General features: G+C 41.3%; 1 protein-coding gene across 7 annotated transcripts in view; it reads right to left on the bottom strand.

Moving 5' to 3' along the window:
* Window positions 1-18325, bottom strand: part of KIF1A (kinesin family member 1A) — a 229126-nt gene that overhangs the window by 18826 nt on the left and 191975 nt on the right. For 2 of the 7 annotated variants that reach the window (XM_073674511.1, XM_073674515.1), the window contains exons 36-45: window positions 16817-16922; window positions 16078-16104; window positions 10094-10117; window positions 8453-8567; window positions 5577-5710; window positions 5091-5152; window positions 4526-4671; window positions 3764-3976; window positions 1395-1472; window positions 958-1082 (exon numbers count right to left, since the gene is read on the bottom strand). In XM_073674511.1, coding sequence (XP_073530612.1) covers window positions 958-1082; window positions 1395-1472; window positions 3764-3976; window positions 4526-4671; window positions 5091-5152; window positions 5577-5710; window positions 8453-8567; window positions 10094-10117; window positions 16078-16104; window positions 16817-16922 — 1030 coding nt within the window. The remainder of the gene's footprint in view (window positions 1-957; window positions 1083-1394; window positions 1473-3763; window positions 3977-4525; window positions 4672-5090; window positions 5153-5576; window positions 5711-8452; window positions 8568-10093; window positions 10118-16077; window positions 16105-16816; window positions 16923-18325) is intronic. The other 5 variants (XM_073674512.1, XM_073674516.1, XM_073674514.1 and 2 more) reach the window with 3 other exon arrangements.

The following is an 18325-nucleotide window of genomic DNA, read 5'->3' on the forward strand; positions in this document are numbered from 1 at the left end:
TGTATGGTGGCCATCATTTTAAATGAAAAAAAGAGCAAAAATAGGTCATGCTGTGAGAACATGCAAAGGACCCTCAAACCCAATTGTCTACTTTTCCTTAGATTTCCACATAATGAAATATTTGCTGGATTTAGAATAGGCTGTGCATCAATAGACAATAGCAGATATCTCTTGTCCTGTGTGATCCACAGCTGTCATTAAAAGATCTGTAGGAAAGGAAGATTTGTGGATGATCCACACTGCTGGTAATCGGTGTGATAGATCCATGTCCAGACAAGTGGTAATGGTGGCTTCTTTATTTAGTCAACGCATTTCAAAGTACTGCAGACTTCTTCTTCATTAGGATAGAAAACCCTGTCCTGATGAAAAAGTCTGTAGTACTTCGAAACGCATTGACTAAAAGAAACCACCAATACCACTTGTCTGGACATGGATCTATCACACCGATTACCAGCAGTGTGGATCATCCACAAATCTTCCTTTCCTGTGTTTCTTCGGTCTGATGATCCGTTGGATCTGCAGCAGCTGGATTTATATGTCATGAAAATGTTGTGTATACCCAACTAAATCAGGTTAGCATAACCTTTTTAAACGTAAACATTCTATATTTTCTCCCGAATAAGACGCCGTTTTTGCTCCCTAGTTTCCTCTTAATTAACAGATCTGTCACACTTCCTACAACCTATAGATGCTACAGTATAAGGAAATTATTATATGCCCATCTATCCTTGTACCCTCTGATCTTAGATCTGGTCTACAGTCTAAAACCTATAGTTGATATAAGGCTTTTACCATACAGCCATCTATCGTTGTACCCTCTGATCTTAGATCTGGTCCACTTCCTACAACTTATAGATGATATAAGGCTATTGCCATACAGCCATTTATCCTCGTCCCCTCTAATTTTCAGGTGCTGTCTCATAGCATTGTAACATTTGACTGCTGGTCCAGACTGACCTGGTTTCTGGGCTGCAGTATCGTCCTTCTACAAGTGATGGACAGGTACTAGAAGGTGTAAGAGTTGAAACCCCCAGGACAGGAAGAGAGGGGTCACGTAGGAGGGTCACTGACATCTCAGACAGCTGGAAATACACGTTTTGACAAGTTACTCCTTATGATCAGTTAATCTTTTTCTGTTATATCGACTGCACCATCTAACCATGCAGCAACATACAAGGTATATCCATACATTAGAATAACAATCTCAGCTATAAACATATATAAGGCAATTAACCAATACTTGTTTTTGAATGTGAGAGAACTCTGTAGACACTAGGAAAATTGACTAGATTAGAAGCCTTGGCCGTACATTTTATAGGAAAAGTACTAAACACCATGCTAGAAATAGTGCTCAGTACATTTGTTTTACTTTACATTGAAATGCGATTTCTCACCTTGCTTTCACTGGCGCTTACACACACGTGGCTATAAGTGTATTCTCTGTTGAAGGTATGGGTGAGAAGACGAAGACACTGTAAAACATATCATGAGATTACCAATATAAATATCAGCATGAGATTCCATCAGAAGACAACAGTAAAATATTATGCAGTGATGTAAAGGATTATTCCCATCTTTTTTCAAGCGCCCATATAAATAGAGAGAGCCACGTACAGTGGGTATGGAAAGTATTCAGACCCCTTTAAATTTTTCACTCTTTGTTTCATTGCAGCCATTTGGTAAATTCTAAAAAGTTCATTTTTTTTCTCATTAAACTACACTCTGCACCCCATCTAGACTGAAAAAAAACAGAAATGTAGACATTTTTGCAAATTTATTAAAAAAGAAAAACTGAAGTATCACATGGTCATAAGTATTCATACCCTTTGCTCAGTATTGAGTAGAAGCACCCTTTTGAGCTAGTACAGCCATGAGTCTTCTTTAGAATGATGCAACTAGTTTTTCACACCTGGATTTGGGGATCCTCTGCCATTCTTCCTTGCAGATCCTCTCCAGTTCCGTCAGGTTGGATGGTGAACGTTGGTGGACAGCCATTTTCAGGTCTCTCCAGAGATGCTCAAGTGGGTTTAGGTCAGTGCTCTGGCTGGCCCAGTCAAGAATGGTCACAGAGTTGTTCTGAAGCCACTCCTTTGTTATTTTAGCTGTGTGCTTAGGGTCATTGTCTTGTTGGAAGGTGAACCTTCGGCCAAGTCTGAGGTCCAGAGAACTCTGGAAGAGGTTTTCATCCAGGATATCTCTGTACTTGGCCGCAATCATCTTTCCTTCAATTGCAACCTGTCGCCCTGTCCCTGCAGCTGAAAAACACCTCCATAGCATGATGCTGCCACCACCATGTTTCACTTTTGGGATTGTATTGGGCAAGTGATGAGCAGTGCCTGGTTTTCTCCACACATACCGCTTAGAATTATCACCAAAAAGTTCTATCTTTGTCTCATCAGACCAGAGAATCTTATTTCTCATAGTCTGGGAGTCCTTCATGTGTTTTTGAGCAAACTCTATGCGGGCTTTCATATGTCTTGCACTGAGGAGAGGCTTCCGTCGGGCCACTCTGCCATAAAGGCTCGACTGGTGGAGGACTGCAGTGATAGTTGACTTTGGGGAACTTTCTCCCATCTCCCTACTGCATCTCTGGAGCTCAGCCACAGTGATCTTGGGGTTTTTCTTTACCTCTCTCACCAAGGCTCTGCTCCCACAATTGCTCAGTTTGGCTGGATGGCCAGGTCTAGGAAGACTTCTGGTGGTTCCAAACTTCTTCCATTTAAGGATTATGGAGGCCACTGTGCTCTTAGGAACCTTGAGTAATGCAGAAATTCTTTTATAACCTTGGCCAGATCTACAGTACAGACCAAAAGTTTGGATACACCTTCTCATTTAAAGATTTTTCTGTATTTTCATGAGTATGAAAATTGTACATTCACACTGAAGGCATCAAAACTATGAATTAACACATGTGGAATTATATACTTAACAAAAAAGTTTGAAAGAACTGAAAATATGTCTTATGTTCTAGGTTCTTCAAAGTAGCCACCTTTTGCTTTGATGACTGCTTTTCACACTCTTGGCATTCTCTTGATACTGAGCAAAAGGTCTGAATACTTATGACCATGTGATACTTCAGTTTTTCTTTTTTAATAAATTTGCAAAAATTTCCACATTTCAGTTTTTTTCAGTCAAGATGGGGTGCAGAGTGTACTTTAATGAGAAAAAAAATTTACTTTTTAAAATTTACCAAATGGCTGCAATGAAACAAAGAGTGAAAAATGTAAAGGGGTCTGAATACTTTCCGTTCCCACTGTATGTGCAGTCACCTCTCCTTTGACAGTGGTTCTCCATGGGGCACCATTTATAAGCGGTGAGAAACAGATGCCATAAATGAAAACTTGGAAATAACCCTTTACCGAGAGTCTATTTGCTTATGTTTCTGCTTGTCCCAAAGATGTCTTTGTATGGGGTTGCGTTATTTTTGTAAACTAATTTTGATGCCATGGCATAAAGTGTCACAGCAAATTAAACTTAAATAGATCCCGAAGTGTACACCATATTGAATCGTAGGAGGCTGGCAGATACGGTAATCATGTCCTGGCAGATAATCATGTCCTGGCAGGTTGTATGCAATGCTATGCTTACTATGACATCTGTAGGCTCTTTTAAGGCATACGAACAGGAGTTGTTCAGATGGGACAATACCTTTAATAAGCTACTTATGCACAGGGACATAGTGAGGCCTCTTGATTTTAGGCTCCAAGACACATATATGTTTTTATGCAGAACTAGATCCATACACTAGAGGACAGCCCAGTACCTTTGCGGCCAGCTCTTTTTGTCTTTCACTGGCCATCTCCAGAGGGTTTTCCTCCACATTTGGGGAGCCTTCTTCTTGGGGTGGCGCCATCAGACATGTGGGGCTGAGTGGAAGCATCTCATCAGTAGGGGAAGGAGTAAGACTGTCTGTTGCTCCCCGCAGTGTGGCCTCCAGTTTCTCACGTAGCAGTAAGTAATGTCGAGTCCTTTCAACCTAAACAAGTACAATAAAAAGAAATATTGTAAACCACTTTGACCAACCATGAAGATTCTACTTTTTTTTTGAGAATTCATTTTCTGGCAATGGATTATCTCAGCTTTGCCAATCTCCTTGGCTCCAGTAATGTTTTGTCATCCTGATTTGTGGCAAATGCAGTCAATTACTGGTTACAACCTTGACCTCAATGGGATCAAAACATCACCCCCTAAAGTCCTTGATTAACGGCAGCGGTAGTCAACTGTCCGCATACCCTATCATCACTATAGCAGGGTACAAGAGACCATCAAGGAATTAATAAAGTGTTGGCAGGAGATTGGTAGGGTACAAATTACTACTTTTGTTATTGTATACCATTGCAAACTGTTTGTAAAAAGTATGGGGCTGGAAAACCCCTTTAAGCTCATAAGTGGATGTAAATGACTCCAAATCAACAAAATAGAATGTGTAATAATTCAATATAATGCTGCAACAAAATTACCTCAATGTACTGGTCTGATATTCTGTATGTGGCCCATACGATTGGTAATAAGATTTAGGAATTACCTCCTGAAGTAGGCTGAGTTTCTCCAGTTCCCACTGATGATCAAGAATTAGGCTGTCACTTCTTGGCCTCCACCCTGCGAGGTTCTCTTCACCCCGCACATATGCCACTGAGGTGTCCAACACACGTCTACGTCTTCTTTGCATCCCTAAATAAAAATTACAGGAAAGAGACAGTAAGATGCAAAAAATGGTATTAGCGTCAATGTTGGAACACTTGGAAATTTTGAATGTTTCATCTCCAACAGCGTATAGCTAGGGCTATAGGATGCTAACAGGCACTTAATACCCTAGCCTAAGCCAAACAAGAATTTAGGATTTTGCATATGGGCATTCGGTATTGATATTTTTATGGGCTTTTGTTTCTTTCGTTTAGTCTCTATGATCTTTATGGGCTCACTGTGTAGGTAATATAGAAAGTGTCCAAAATGGTAATATGCAATGTCAGATTTAGAAACAGAAATCTCTGAAGAGTGCTATGAGGAGCAGAACTTTCTATAGGGCGATTTAATTCTAGAAATCCGTGATGGTCTGAGATGACTTTCTAAGATACGAAAATACAACTCACCTGGACTGCTGGCTTCTGCAACTCGGCAAAGACTGAGCTCATATACTCCAGTCACACGGTTACTGTAAAATCAAAAACCTAGAGTCAAGATGTGAAGCCACAGTAGATCTATCAAACCGATGCAACCATGTCTGTTCTTGTGACTCTAAGCTCGTGGTGCAATTTTGTGGACATGTTTTTAATATTTCTATCAAGCATTGCACTGGTTGTACCACATATAAAAAGATTTTGAAATGTTAGAATTAGTGAAGTGCCTTATCTACCCTAGACGCAACTATTCTAGGAAAGAATTCAACACTCTCAGATACATAATACAGTATCATATAGGTGTATATAGCACCGAGATAAATACCACCATGCAAATGTCACAAATATGGCCTTCAGGAACAAGTGATTGCCTTGTACATCCTAAACCTTGTATTGAGTTACATCCATTGTCAACAAGAAGATGCATACACAAAGTCATCACTTTGAGCATGAACTAACCTTTCAGAAGCTCGGAGACTGCCTGTACCAAATAGGTTTCGAATGGAACGACATGCAGGCAGTTTGGCATCCCGGGAATAAAAGACCATGCAGAAGTCCTTGGTGATAACAGCAGGCTGTGTACAGTTCTCCATCTGTGAGGAAGAGAATTCATTGCTTTATTGAAATTCTTTTGTCCAAAATACATAAATGTGTTCATTATTTAAAGGGAATCTGTCAGTAGGATTGGCCCTCCTACGCCATCTATATGGACTTGTAGGTCATAGGATGCTGAATAAAATGATACCTTGATATCTGTGATCTTATTCCAGAAAAATCCAAGTTTAACAGCTCAATGTGTAAATGAGCTGATAAAATCTATAGGCCGGACACTGATCTATCTGAATGAAAATCTGCCTTCAGGTAATATTGTAAATGAAAGGGGGCATTACCAATGTGAGACATGTAGATCAGGAGAGCAGACTCTCAGTCATTACATGTCTCACACTGGTAACGCCTTCTTTCATTTAAAACATACTCTAGAGCAGATCTGGGCAACGTGCGGCCCACGGGCCACATCTGGCCCTCTGGCTGTTCCAGTCCGGCCCACGGACCGAGACAGCCGAAGGGCTGATAACAGTGGCCCACGGGCCGCACTGCACCGCACGCCGTCACCGCTCGCCGTCACTGCCCGCCTGCACACCGTCACCGCTGTCTCAATCCGTGGTCTCAATCCGCGGTGAATGCATTGGTGGAGGAGGGGCCGCCACTTCCCTCTTCCACCAATCAGCGTTAGAAACAGCTGACACAATGGCATCAGCCTGCACACTGTGGAGAGTCAGTGCATCAGAGACAGGAGCGTAGGGAAACGGGGAGTGAAGTAAGTATATGCTAGACACTGGGGGGCTTTAATGCTGGACACTGGGGGGCTGTCATGCTGGACACTTGGAAGGGCTGTCATGCTGGACATGAGGAGGCTCTCGAGCTCTCATACTGGACATGGGGGGGTGGGTGGTGCACATGCTGGACTTGGGAGGGCTGTGTGGGGCTCATGCTGGACATGGGGGGCTGTGTATGGCTCATGCTGGACACGGGAGGGCTGTGTGGGGCTCATGCTGGACATAGGGGGCTGTGTGGGGCTCATGGTGGACACAGGAGAGCTGTGTGGTGCTCATGCTGGACACGGGAGGACTCTATGGGGCACATACTGGACATGGGAGGACTGTGTGGGGCTCATGCTGGACATGGGAGGCTGTGTGGGGCTGATGCTAGACATGGGGGGCTGTGTATGGCTCATGCTGGACACCGGAGGGCTGTGTGGGGTTCATGCTGGACATGGGGGGCTGTGTGGAGCTCATGGTGGACATAGGAGAGCTGTGTGGTGCTCATGCTGGACACGGGAGGACTGTGTGTGGCTCATACTGGACATGGGGGGGGCTGTGTGGGGCTCATGCTGGACATGGGGGGGCTGTGTGGGGCTCATGCTGGACTTGGGGGCTGTGTGGGGCTCATGCTGGACATGGGGGGCTGTGTGGGGCTCATGCTGGACATGGGGGGGCTGTGTGGGGCTCATGCTGGACATGGGGGGCTTTGTGGGGCTCATGCTGGACATGGGGAGGCTGTGTGGGGCTCATGCTCATGTTAATATTAATATTGAGCAGAATTAATTTCAGCCTATTGGTTCGGCCCTCCCCAACAGTCACGGTCTCTCATGTGGCCCCTCGGGAAAATTAATTGCCCACCCCTGCTCTAGAGGCAGATTCTCAGGGAGATCAGTGTCCGGTCCATAGTTCTTAACAGCTCATTTATATATTAAGAAAAACATGGATTTCTCTGGAATAAAACATCAGATGGCAGATATCAAGGTATCATGTTATTCAGCTTTTTATGACCTGCAAGTCCATATAGACGGCTTAGGTGGGTTGATCCTACTGACAGATTCTCTTTAATAATAAAGATTTTATTGTTTTCTTTCTTAAATTATGTCCTTAGAAAATTAAAATTAATTGCTAAGATACTCTTTAAAAATATATTTATTTGTTAATTGAGCTGGCTTTCAATGCATTTCAGGCAGGCATAATATGGTCTCTGTCTATTATCTGTAATACAGCCACGCGACTGATATTATTTGTTCCATATTATGAAGCAGAAGCACACCGCTCCCCAGCCTCCTGATTTCCTGCTTGCTGACGGGCAGGCACTCCTGCTTGATTGCCAGTTCGGATCAGCTGCCTCGCTGGCCAGAACTGTGTGCGCTCTGATGCTGCTACTATATAAGGCAGCTTAGCCTCTGCAGCACTTGAAGAGCGCACTGACACTGAAGCTGGCGGGTACCAGTCTGTTCCAGCGATCTGGCCGGTTTCAGTGCAGAGCTTACAAGCTTTATTGGAAAGAACTTGTTAGCATGTTTGGCCTCTGCCTCTATACTGCAGCAGCAGCCGGTCCCCTATCAGCTGTAAATAATTACAAAGAAAGCTGTAAATATCAGGGGAGTGAGAATTTTAATAAAAAAGTAAATTGGAAAGTTGGTTATTTTCACAAGAGTTTATACCCATCAATGAAGATGGGAGTAACTACTGTATCCTCAACAAAAGGAAAAGACATCCATCTGCGGATAGCTGTTTTGGGGTTTTTGCCCCTCTTAAGTGCAAGGAATGCTATTAACTGAGAGAACTATGATATTCCGCTCAATATCCTAAGTCATTTCCCAATGCTCCTTAAAGGCTTGGACAATGGCGTATAAGGTAGCTATCTCCAATAAGTGACAGTAGAGAGGCAGATTACAGATGAAAGCGTTAACAGGTTTCATCTGTTCTACAGGTCTTTCACTGGATGCAACATATTGGTTTACGTAGCTCAATTTATCCAGACTGAGTACCAATCATTTATGGCCTTACCTCTACATAGGCGGACAATGTCATGTAGATCTTTTCCCTGTATGGCGTGACCCGGTTCAGCAGTAGGGAGTTGTGCATAGAACTGTCCCATGCAACTTCAAAGTGATAGAAGGTCCTGTCATGAGGGGAAAGGGTTAAGTGCTTGGTGCCATCATACGTGGGGACTGGATTATATACACAATGGGACACAAAAAACGAACATTACATCAAAGACTCTATTTACCAAGGTCCATTTGTTCCTTTAGGTTAACCATGCCCAGGTTCTGGAGGCTGTAAAGACATTGTCACTGCTCCACTCAGAAGTGAAGGGGAACAGTGTCTCCCAGCTTGGGAGCTTTTCCAATATGTATCATGAAACAATGCACCTAATAATCATTGTTTCCAGGTAATATTATATATTATGTGAAACTACCCTTAAATATGTTCGCAAGCTATGGAGGGTCTGCACAAACTTTTTTTGTGGGCGGTATTAATGAAAACAGGACCTGAAATCTGAATTTCAAAAATTACAATTCGGCATTAATAATAACATATGTACTAGCAGTAAATAGAGTCTGCCACATATACATCACACAAAATACTAACAAATAGTTTTTCATCATGTATATCAATACACATATGTGCAGCAGTCTATGTGTAAAGTGGTCAGAGCAAATCTATGCATCATTCATTAGGTTCTTTCCCTACAGCTGGTATCTGCTCCAGGAAAGACCCCCATGCATATGCTGAATATATACAAAGGGTACCATACACCAACAAACGATCAAAAAATCCTATGGTCAGCAATGCAGAATAAGCTCCCTGACACAGACAGGCCATGATGAAGGTCCACAAATGACCGAAACGTTGGCCTTTTTTTACATATTGGAGCTTTATGATTGAATCTGTTGGAGTGCTGTGGTTATTTTCTTCTAAATGATAAAGTAGTGTTCTTTTTCCATCTGTCAGGGCTATATGCACCTCTGAGTTAAACAACCCGTACTTCATCCTTTAGTGGTCATAATGCTCTCTACCTGGTAAGAGAGAGAACTGTGCAGCTGTTTGTAGCACGGATGAGTTATTGATATATCAACTGCTGGTCAATATAATTTTTACATAGAAAAACATAAGACTGCTTCTGCATGTGTATCGGTATACAAGGAATACCCCACAATATAACACAGTGACCAACTTGATACCAGTAAGAAAGGCGATAGAAAGGAGATGAAAAGGAAACTCATGGCGGGAGAAAAGGGATTAGGACCTTGCTCTAAGGAGAAAGTGGCAAAGAGGAGTCTAGAATAGCAATGAATGGGTGGGAGAAGCAAAAGGAGACTCTAGGAACATCAAAGACTGAGGATACAGGAGGACCTGGATGAGAAGGTGAGAAACTAAATACTTAAGGGAAGAAGAAAGTGGTAAGAAAGGAAGAGAACATGGATTTATCAACTTGTAAGTCGGGTCTAAATGACTTGTGGACTTAGAGCAATGTGCTAGCAATGGTTCTGGTTCAGGTAAGGAGAGAACGCTTTCTGTTCTGACTGAGAGAAGTAATATTATGGGGACAGGAGATTAGAAAGGAATAAAACAAGAGGTATAAATAACCATAATGAAGGAAAGACAGACAAAGAGAAACAAGGGCAGAATATCAGAAGTGAGTACCTGGTGCCCCACACGGACTGGCTGCTGAAGGTAGGAGCCCCAAATATACAGAGTGAGAGAGTGCAAGAGGTAGGGGCAATACAAAACAACGTGGGGCAGGAAACCCAGACAGACGAAAGCAGAAATCAGTGCATGGAGGGAGAGGAATAGGGTGTTATCAAGCAATGTTTTCTAGGTTCTTGAAATATATTTCTATCATCAACACTAAGTGAATTCTTCTAATTTTTCTACAAAATAGCTACAAGACAAACTAAATGTATATACCGTAATACAATCAGAAAGCAGTATGTTCAATCTGGTAACAAATATTTTCGCAACAGAGCTCAAAATCCTTTGCTTTTCTTTGTAGAGACTTATATAGTAGTTAAATAGGAAGTTACCAGAGACATATTTAGCCGGGTCCCACTAAACTCATTAATAAAGCAGTTTACAACCTCTATAAAGATACATTATGCTCAGGATGTCCTCACAAACAATATTTTTTGGAGAAAAAAAAGACACATTTTTTGCAATTTTTTTTTGGAGTTTTGTTTTTTGTTGGCTGGGCTGTGATTCAATAACTCACATGGGAAGGAAACGTAAAGTACTTTATTATACTTTTCCCTAATTTATTTCTGACGCAGGAATAAAAATGCTTCAAAACTGAAACAAAGTGCTGTGTGATGGCCTTTTACATAGTACTATGCAATTCCTCCATTTTGAATCCAATTCAGTTTTGGTTATCTCTCCAAATGTCAAACAAACCAAAAAGACCATTAATACTGTACAGTAAACTGTATACTGTACTATATGTGTATAGTACTGTATGTAGAGATGAGCGAATCTCTTGAAATTTGTTCTGGATTGATGTGCTCGATTCGTCTGGCAGATTCAAATTTGTCTGAAGTGCCCAGATTGCTGTGAAAAGACATTTATTATGCTCTGATGTCTCTCTAAGGCCCAATTTATAATCATTAAAGGGAGGGGATGAGTTCAAAACTAATAAAATACATTATACTCAACTGTTCAGTCCTTATGCTACACCGGCAATAGATTCCATATCCTACTTACTGGTCTTAGGCTCTTCCAACATTGAGGTCAGTTATTGGCTTCACATGGTTACGAGGAGTGGTGGGGCTGTAATGGATCCTTAGTGCCGAGGTTTGCTTCACTGTCCCAAAACACCTTGTTACGGTACCCCTAAGTGTGTGTGTGAGATCTGAGGTTTGATGTTTAACCCTTTCCGGGCCACAAGTGGTGTGATGTTATAATGAACTTAATTATCTGAGACAAATCAGTGAGGTCAGTATCCATTTTATAAAGTTAAAAATGTCTTTACTGGCATACTTCAAACAGGGTTTCAAAACTTGATAACATGCACGATACTTCTAATACAATTCTTCTGCATCAGGCAGAGATTCATTTGTTTCTATTTGCTTACGGCATTTCTGATGTTATAGTTGGAATTCCCTCAGCTCTGTTTATTGCTATGGCAGCTACTCACTGATGATGGAAAGGAACCTTCTCATTACTTCTCCTTCTATCCCTGCACTCCAGCTGTTTAGGTAGCTAATTGCTGTAGAACTTGTTCTATAATTCTTTAACCCTTCGATTCTTCTGTCACTAACACACTCTCCAACTTGCGGCCTTCTAAACAATAATACTTCTTATCCCTTCAATATCTTCTCTCAACTGCCTAACAACCAGGAACTAGCTTCCTGTGTGCCCATATAGCTCCTCGAAAACCTGGGGTGGCGCTACATATAACCCTATCACAGCTAACTAAACTACTGCTGCTGCATACAGCATGCAAAATCACATATAAAACAGGTTATTGCAATACGTTAATTCAATAACTCTTCAGAGAAGGTGTCAGGACAACTTCTCCACTTTACAGGGTGATGCACATTATTGACATCAATAATGTGTGTTGTCCCCCATTACCATGTGAAGCCAATCACTGATCTGAATGTTGGAGAACTGAAGTCCAGTGAGGAGGACAGGACCGGAGAGCTGTACCAGAGTAAGGACATGTAACGACCTAGGATTGATGAGTATAACATTTCTTCTTTTGTGGACCGGAAAGATGTTAAAATAATAAGATGGCAAAATGGTGGCTGACCCAAATAAAATTAGTAACCAATTTCATTTATTGTGTATTAATTTGCTCATCACTAGTGATATGTTTGCTCATATTCAATAGTCTCTAAAAATTAGCAAGCACACTGCTTTACTTAAATACCCATACATATATATATCTTTAGATAAGCAAAACAGTGTAACAATACTGTCAGAGGCATATGAACTAGTAGTGTTAAAGAAATAACTATATTGACATGTGTCACTCTATATATAGATTCTAAAATCGTTGTCAAAAATTTATCAGGAATCATTCTTAGAAGTTAGAAAAAACAGTAAAAACATAGAATAAGGCTATGTGCTCACGATGCAGAAATGCTCTGGATTTTTCCTGAGCATTTCTGCATCTCCCTGGCAGAAAAAAATGCATGCTTATTGTACATGCGGATTGTACATGCGTTTTTCCTGCCAGGAACATGCGGATGTGAAGCGTTCTTCACATGCATTTCCACATGCGGGTTGTCAAGCGCTTTCCAAGCAATTTTAGCATCACTTGGAAAGTGCTTGTCAACTTGGTCACACTATATAAATCCATGCAAACGGCATGGATTTATATAGTGTGACCGTAAAAGAATGGTTAAAAATAAAAAAAAATAAATCTATACTTACCTTCTGATGGCCCCCGGAGTTTTGCTTCACTCTGTCCTGGCTGCCGGCAGATCGCGGTACACTGCACTGAAGGACCTGCCATCACATGACTAAATGACGTCAGCGCAGGTCCTTCAGTCCACCGCTATCTGCCGGAAAGGGAGGACGAGCGCAGCGGGGGTCATCAGAAGGTAAATATAATATTTATTTTTTATTTTATTCTTTTTTTCACAGGTTCTATGGTACTTAGGTCCGGAGGAGAGTCTCCTGTCCTCTAGAACCAGGTACCATTCGCACATTGAAACGCGTGGAATGCGCATCTACATATGCAGGGATGCGGAATCCAAGCGTTCTAATGCAAGTCAATGGCGGCGAAAACGCAGCACTTCCGCAAAATAATTGGTAGTGCTGCGTTTTTTTCCGCAATGATAATCCGCAGCGGAAATTTCCGCAGCATGTGCACAGCACATGCGGATTATCATTGGGGACCATGGCAGGCCTTCTACCATGCGTTTTTCAAGCGTTTCTGCAGCGTTTTTGCCGCTGCGGAAATGCTTAAAAAACACATCGTGGGCACACAGCCTAAATATAAAAAAAAGGAGTAGCTTTTGGGCAAAGGTGGTTCCCATGATTGAGAAAATAACTGGTTTGACTATCCCTAATACGCCAGAAGCCCTCCTTTTATCAATGTTACCAATAAGTAAATATAGTTATAAAAGGTCATCAATAGGCTACCTAATACAGGCAGCTAAGAATGTCATTCCACGACACTGGAAAAGCAGAGACCCACCCACTGTGGAGGAATGGTTTGCGGAGATCTCCCTCCTTAATAGGATGGAGCATCTGATTGCCATCTCACCGGCTGATGTTGATAGACACTGTGTGACTTGGAGGGATTGGATGGATTTCCAAAACTCTGACGCCTACCATCTAGTCCCCAACTAAAGTTATCCGGGATGTCGTCACAACAAAGATCATAATCACACTCTATTGATTAGTGGTCTGCCGTGGTCCGCTCCCTCTCTCTCTATCTTTCATATGGAAAAATACATGCTTGATCTGGATATTGATGGAAAACCCTCCCTGTACCCCCCCAATGTACTGTAGCTATGCATAGATTTATAGTTACGTTACCCCTTTTACTATGTATATTGTATTTTCTTGTACTTTTTAAACACAAAAAATAAAAAAACTTGAATTTGAAAAAAAAAGGAGTAGGGATTATCGATTGGGAGTAATGTATTAGTGGAACACTACCAAATACGCTGTAAGAAGAACACTTCTGAGGAAAGCAGACTATATGAAAGCATATCCCACATATAAGCAAATAACTCCCTACCTTACCGCGGAGGTGGGCACGTTGAATAAAAAATAGCGCCCCCACTCCTGAATAACTCTCGCTTGGTGTCCCTGGTTTGTCCCTCCACAAAAGACTCAAAAGTACAAAAATTGTGACCAATAAAATAGTTAATCATCTATTCCAAAATAGTATAATAGTGTCCAAGTCACAGAGCCTCCTCCGAATGTAGGCACATCAAGCTAACTTCTAGATCAGGGATTCCCAAACTCCAGTCCTCACGCCCCCCCAACCCATCATGTTTTCAGGATTTCCTTAGTATTGCACAGGTGAGAGAACCTGTGGTAATTTCTGATGCCTTCATAATAATTCCATCACCTGGGCAATACTAAGGAAATCCTGAAAACATGATCTGTTGGGGCTGTGAGGACTGGAGTTTGGGAAACACTGCTCTAGATGAAATAAAATTACATGTGGATCTGGGTCCACTGGTCTCCTGATGAACTCAAACATATTGAAAAATGTATTGGCATTGTAAGTATGATTTTATGGCTTCCATACTTTGGAAGGGACCTGACTCCTCTATAGGTTATTGGAGGTATAGACCACTTAGTGAGTATTGAGAAACCAGGGACACCAAGGGAGAGCCATTGAGGAGCAGGGGTGCCATTTTCAATTCAACATTAGGGTGCCAACCTCCACAGTAAGGTAGAGAATAGTCAGCTTGTATTATTGACTGTGCAGGGATATGCTTATCATGCAATCTGCCTTCCTCAGAAGTATCTTGATACCACATATATGATAGTGTTCCACTAATATTATCAGGACTTGAACCCAGCAGCTCTTGTGCACCAGACGGCATCTCTTCCCTCTGAGCTATTCGGCTCACTGGACAGTTCCTGGCTAACCTAGATTCTAGTACCTGTGTTGTTCCTGATTGGCTTCATCCTGTGAGTTCCTGATTGAACACCCTATTTAAACCTGGCCTGGCACCTCCTTCCTTGCGAGATTATTGAGCTCCCAGCCTTTAGTCAAGCTCTCCCTTTACCTGCTGCCTCATACAAGATTATACTGCTGTTCCTGTGTACCGATTCTTGGCTTTTCCTGCCTATGCAACCTGCTAAATCCTTCAAAACTATACTGCTGTTCCTGTGTACCGATTCTTGGCTTTTCCTGCCTATGCAATCTGCTAAATCCTTCAAGACTATACTGCTGTTCCTGTGTATCGATTCTTGGCTTTTCCTGACTACACTACCTGCCACTGCTGCCCCTAGTGGTTGCAAAACCACTACTCCAACCCAGGTCAGTTCATAACAAATATGCTTCTCCCAACACATACAACACCCCCTTTGTTGTATATTTTTCTCTATTTTCACTCCTCTAAAAACGATCCCTAGTGGATTTTTGATGACTATTCCAGTATCCATATGTAAAGTGGCACATGTCAGTATAGTTTTAATTATATTTTTTTGCTTTCCTAACATAGTTATATACATGGGTGTTTGAGTAAGGCAGTGTGCTTACTACAAAAGGTGTCTTTAATGGTTTTCTTTGATTATGTTGGACATTTTTTGTACAGATACCCTCTACATTGTCTCTAATTTCATATCTGGGAACCATATACCCCATACGCAACAGGCACTAAACTGTAATAACTAACTGTAATCTTAGGATTCTCTTTCTCCATGCATAACTGGGTATAAGTTGTGAAAAGTGTGCCACTATCAGGGAATGGCATGGACTGAAGACCAGGAGCAGGTTTAAGGAGCGGACTGGCAATTCAGGGTGGAGAACACTAATGTCAATAGGGTTGATAGGAATAGTAAAGCCCCAGTAGATAAATACTAAAACAATTATTGTAGCAACTTTAAATGGAAAGCAGAAAAGGAGAAGGAAAACGACAGGTGGTAGAAATGGCAGCATGAAAGGGAAGAAGGAAAAGATAGGTAGCTGGGTTGAGGAATGATAAAACATAAAATACCTAGGTGTGTCAGAATCAAGAAACTGCCTGAAATACAAATAATGAGACGTTAGTGCCGGCATCAGGGGAACGGGAATCATCAGCCCCAATGTATCCCAACACATTCACTCAGAGGTCTGCATATCAGTCAATGGACAAGGTGTTAGTAAGTAGAGCTCTACTAGAGCAGTTCTTGCCTGGAAGCGCTTATCAACCTCAGTCATAAAGGGCAGTGTAGTAGTGACATCGGGGGTGCTAGGAGGGGGACTTTGTGAAAACTAATAAACGTGGGTTAGAAGGAGATATGTGTTATAACAAGATTTTAGTCTCAAATGGTAATAATGTGACGGGTGGAAGGAGTCGAATGGACAACCTAGGCATTTGCAGATGGCATGTAAGAAAAAAGTTCAACACGTACGGTGAAAAGAACTGTGAATGATAGAGGGTAGGCTGTGAAGAGGGCATGGAATGACTGGGATTACTGGTGGAAGAGGTGGCTCTAAATAATACACTTAGTTGAAAAAGTACAAGGATGATGATACAAGTCCAGAAATGTGGCTGGGATTTGAAGATATGTGCGGTAGAAAGGAAAATTGGGTTAGGGTGTGGGGAAGCTCATGCTAAAGTTCCTCTGCTTCATGCTTGATGAAAAGGTCAAAAGCAGAGTAGGAGGCAAACAAAGCTTTGTAGCCGAAACATTCTAGCTCTTCTGCTATAAGCCAATCTTATGCACCCCACTAATATGCACAAGAACACTTACCTGTCACCCCCCTCCGGGGGACGATAGCCTGCAGATAAAATGTTCAAGGACAAGATGTTGGGGTCAATCAGAGACTCATCCGCCTCTGGTGTATTCCGGATCCTTCCTAAAATGACAAGATGAGATTTTGGTTCTAGAATCCTATTCAGCAAAATAAATGTGAAAGTGAAAGATGTGCCAAGGTACGTTCACACATGGCAGGTTTCTTTTCATTAAAATAGGGCTTGCAAAAATCCATGTGTTTACAACCAAAATAACTACATGTGTGAATTCACTCTCATACTTGGCAAAAAAAACAGACTGATTTTCATCATTGTTTTGGTTCAGATTTTCATCAGTGTTTTATCAGTTTTTAAAGTTTTTACCATCAGTGTTTTTCTTGTATGCAAAAAAAAAAATGTTCTTCAACTCATTGCAATGTTAAAAATGAACAGCACATGGATTGTACATGGATGGCATACGTGTGCTGCCAGTGATTTTCTTAGACCCATAGGCTTATGTGGGGGATTTTAATCCGCATTTTGGATGAAAAACGGTCTCTGTGCTTTTTTAAGGATAAACAGACTGCAAAAAAATGGACATGTGATGGATTATAATGAGTACATTTTCTGTCCGTGAAAAACTTGGACAGAAAACATACGTGAAAACGTATATCTGACTGAGGCCTAAGGATGAACCTGCTGTATAATAACTGTACAATGAAACATTATTTAATATTCAAGCTCTGTTTCGATTCTTCACTATAAGATCTCTGCTTGGTATTATCAGTTGAAAATATTCATAAAGGACACCTACAGGGACAGATTTTTTTTTACTTAAAGCACCACTCCAGCTTTTTTTTATTTCACCGCTGGAGTGGTGCTAGTTTTATTGTTTTATTTATTGAGAATCAATATACATATAAAGACAAACAAATAGTAACCTTTTTTTCACAAAGATTCTTTGAAAGTATATAACAAGTCAACAAAAGTTTGAAATACTTATAAACTCAGGCAAATTATTCTTGTTACATCAGAGGTAATGGAGAGTTTTGTCATATAGAAACTTTAAGAGTAAAGTAGATGATTCCAAAATAGAATTTTTTTTTTCTTAAATATACAAACTAGAACCATAAAGTAGGAAATAGACTAAATTGTTTCAGGTATAGATCGAGACATAAAGAAAGAAAGTGAATGAAAGGGGGGTTAAGACATACTTTGGTATAGGGGAAGGAAAAGAAAGGAGGGAGTGGGGGGAGGGTCCAGTATATGTTTAGTCAAATCTTCAAAATATTAATAAAGCATTAAATGGTTGAGGACAGAAAGTTAGTAGAATTCCTGTAGATCAGCCAAGGATTCCAGACATATTGAAAGGGAATGAGGTTTTGTATTGAGAGTGCAGCCAGGTCTTCAGTATAGTATAATTGATCAATTTTGAGGATCAATTGTTTCTTGTTTGGTATATTTGCAGTGCGCCGTAGTGGAGGTATGAGAAGTTTGCCGGCTGTTAACACAAAGGAGGCCAATTTAG

This window comes from Phyllobates terribilis, unplaced genomic scaffold (assembly GCF_046119375.1).
Source record: "Phyllobates terribilis strain yellow unplaced genomic scaffold, ASM4611937v1 Scaffold_3__8_contigs__length_932513732, whole genome shotgun sequence".
Classification (NCBI taxonomy): domain Eukaryota; kingdom Metazoa; phylum Chordata; class Amphibia; order Anura; family Dendrobatidae; genus Phyllobates; species Phyllobates terribilis.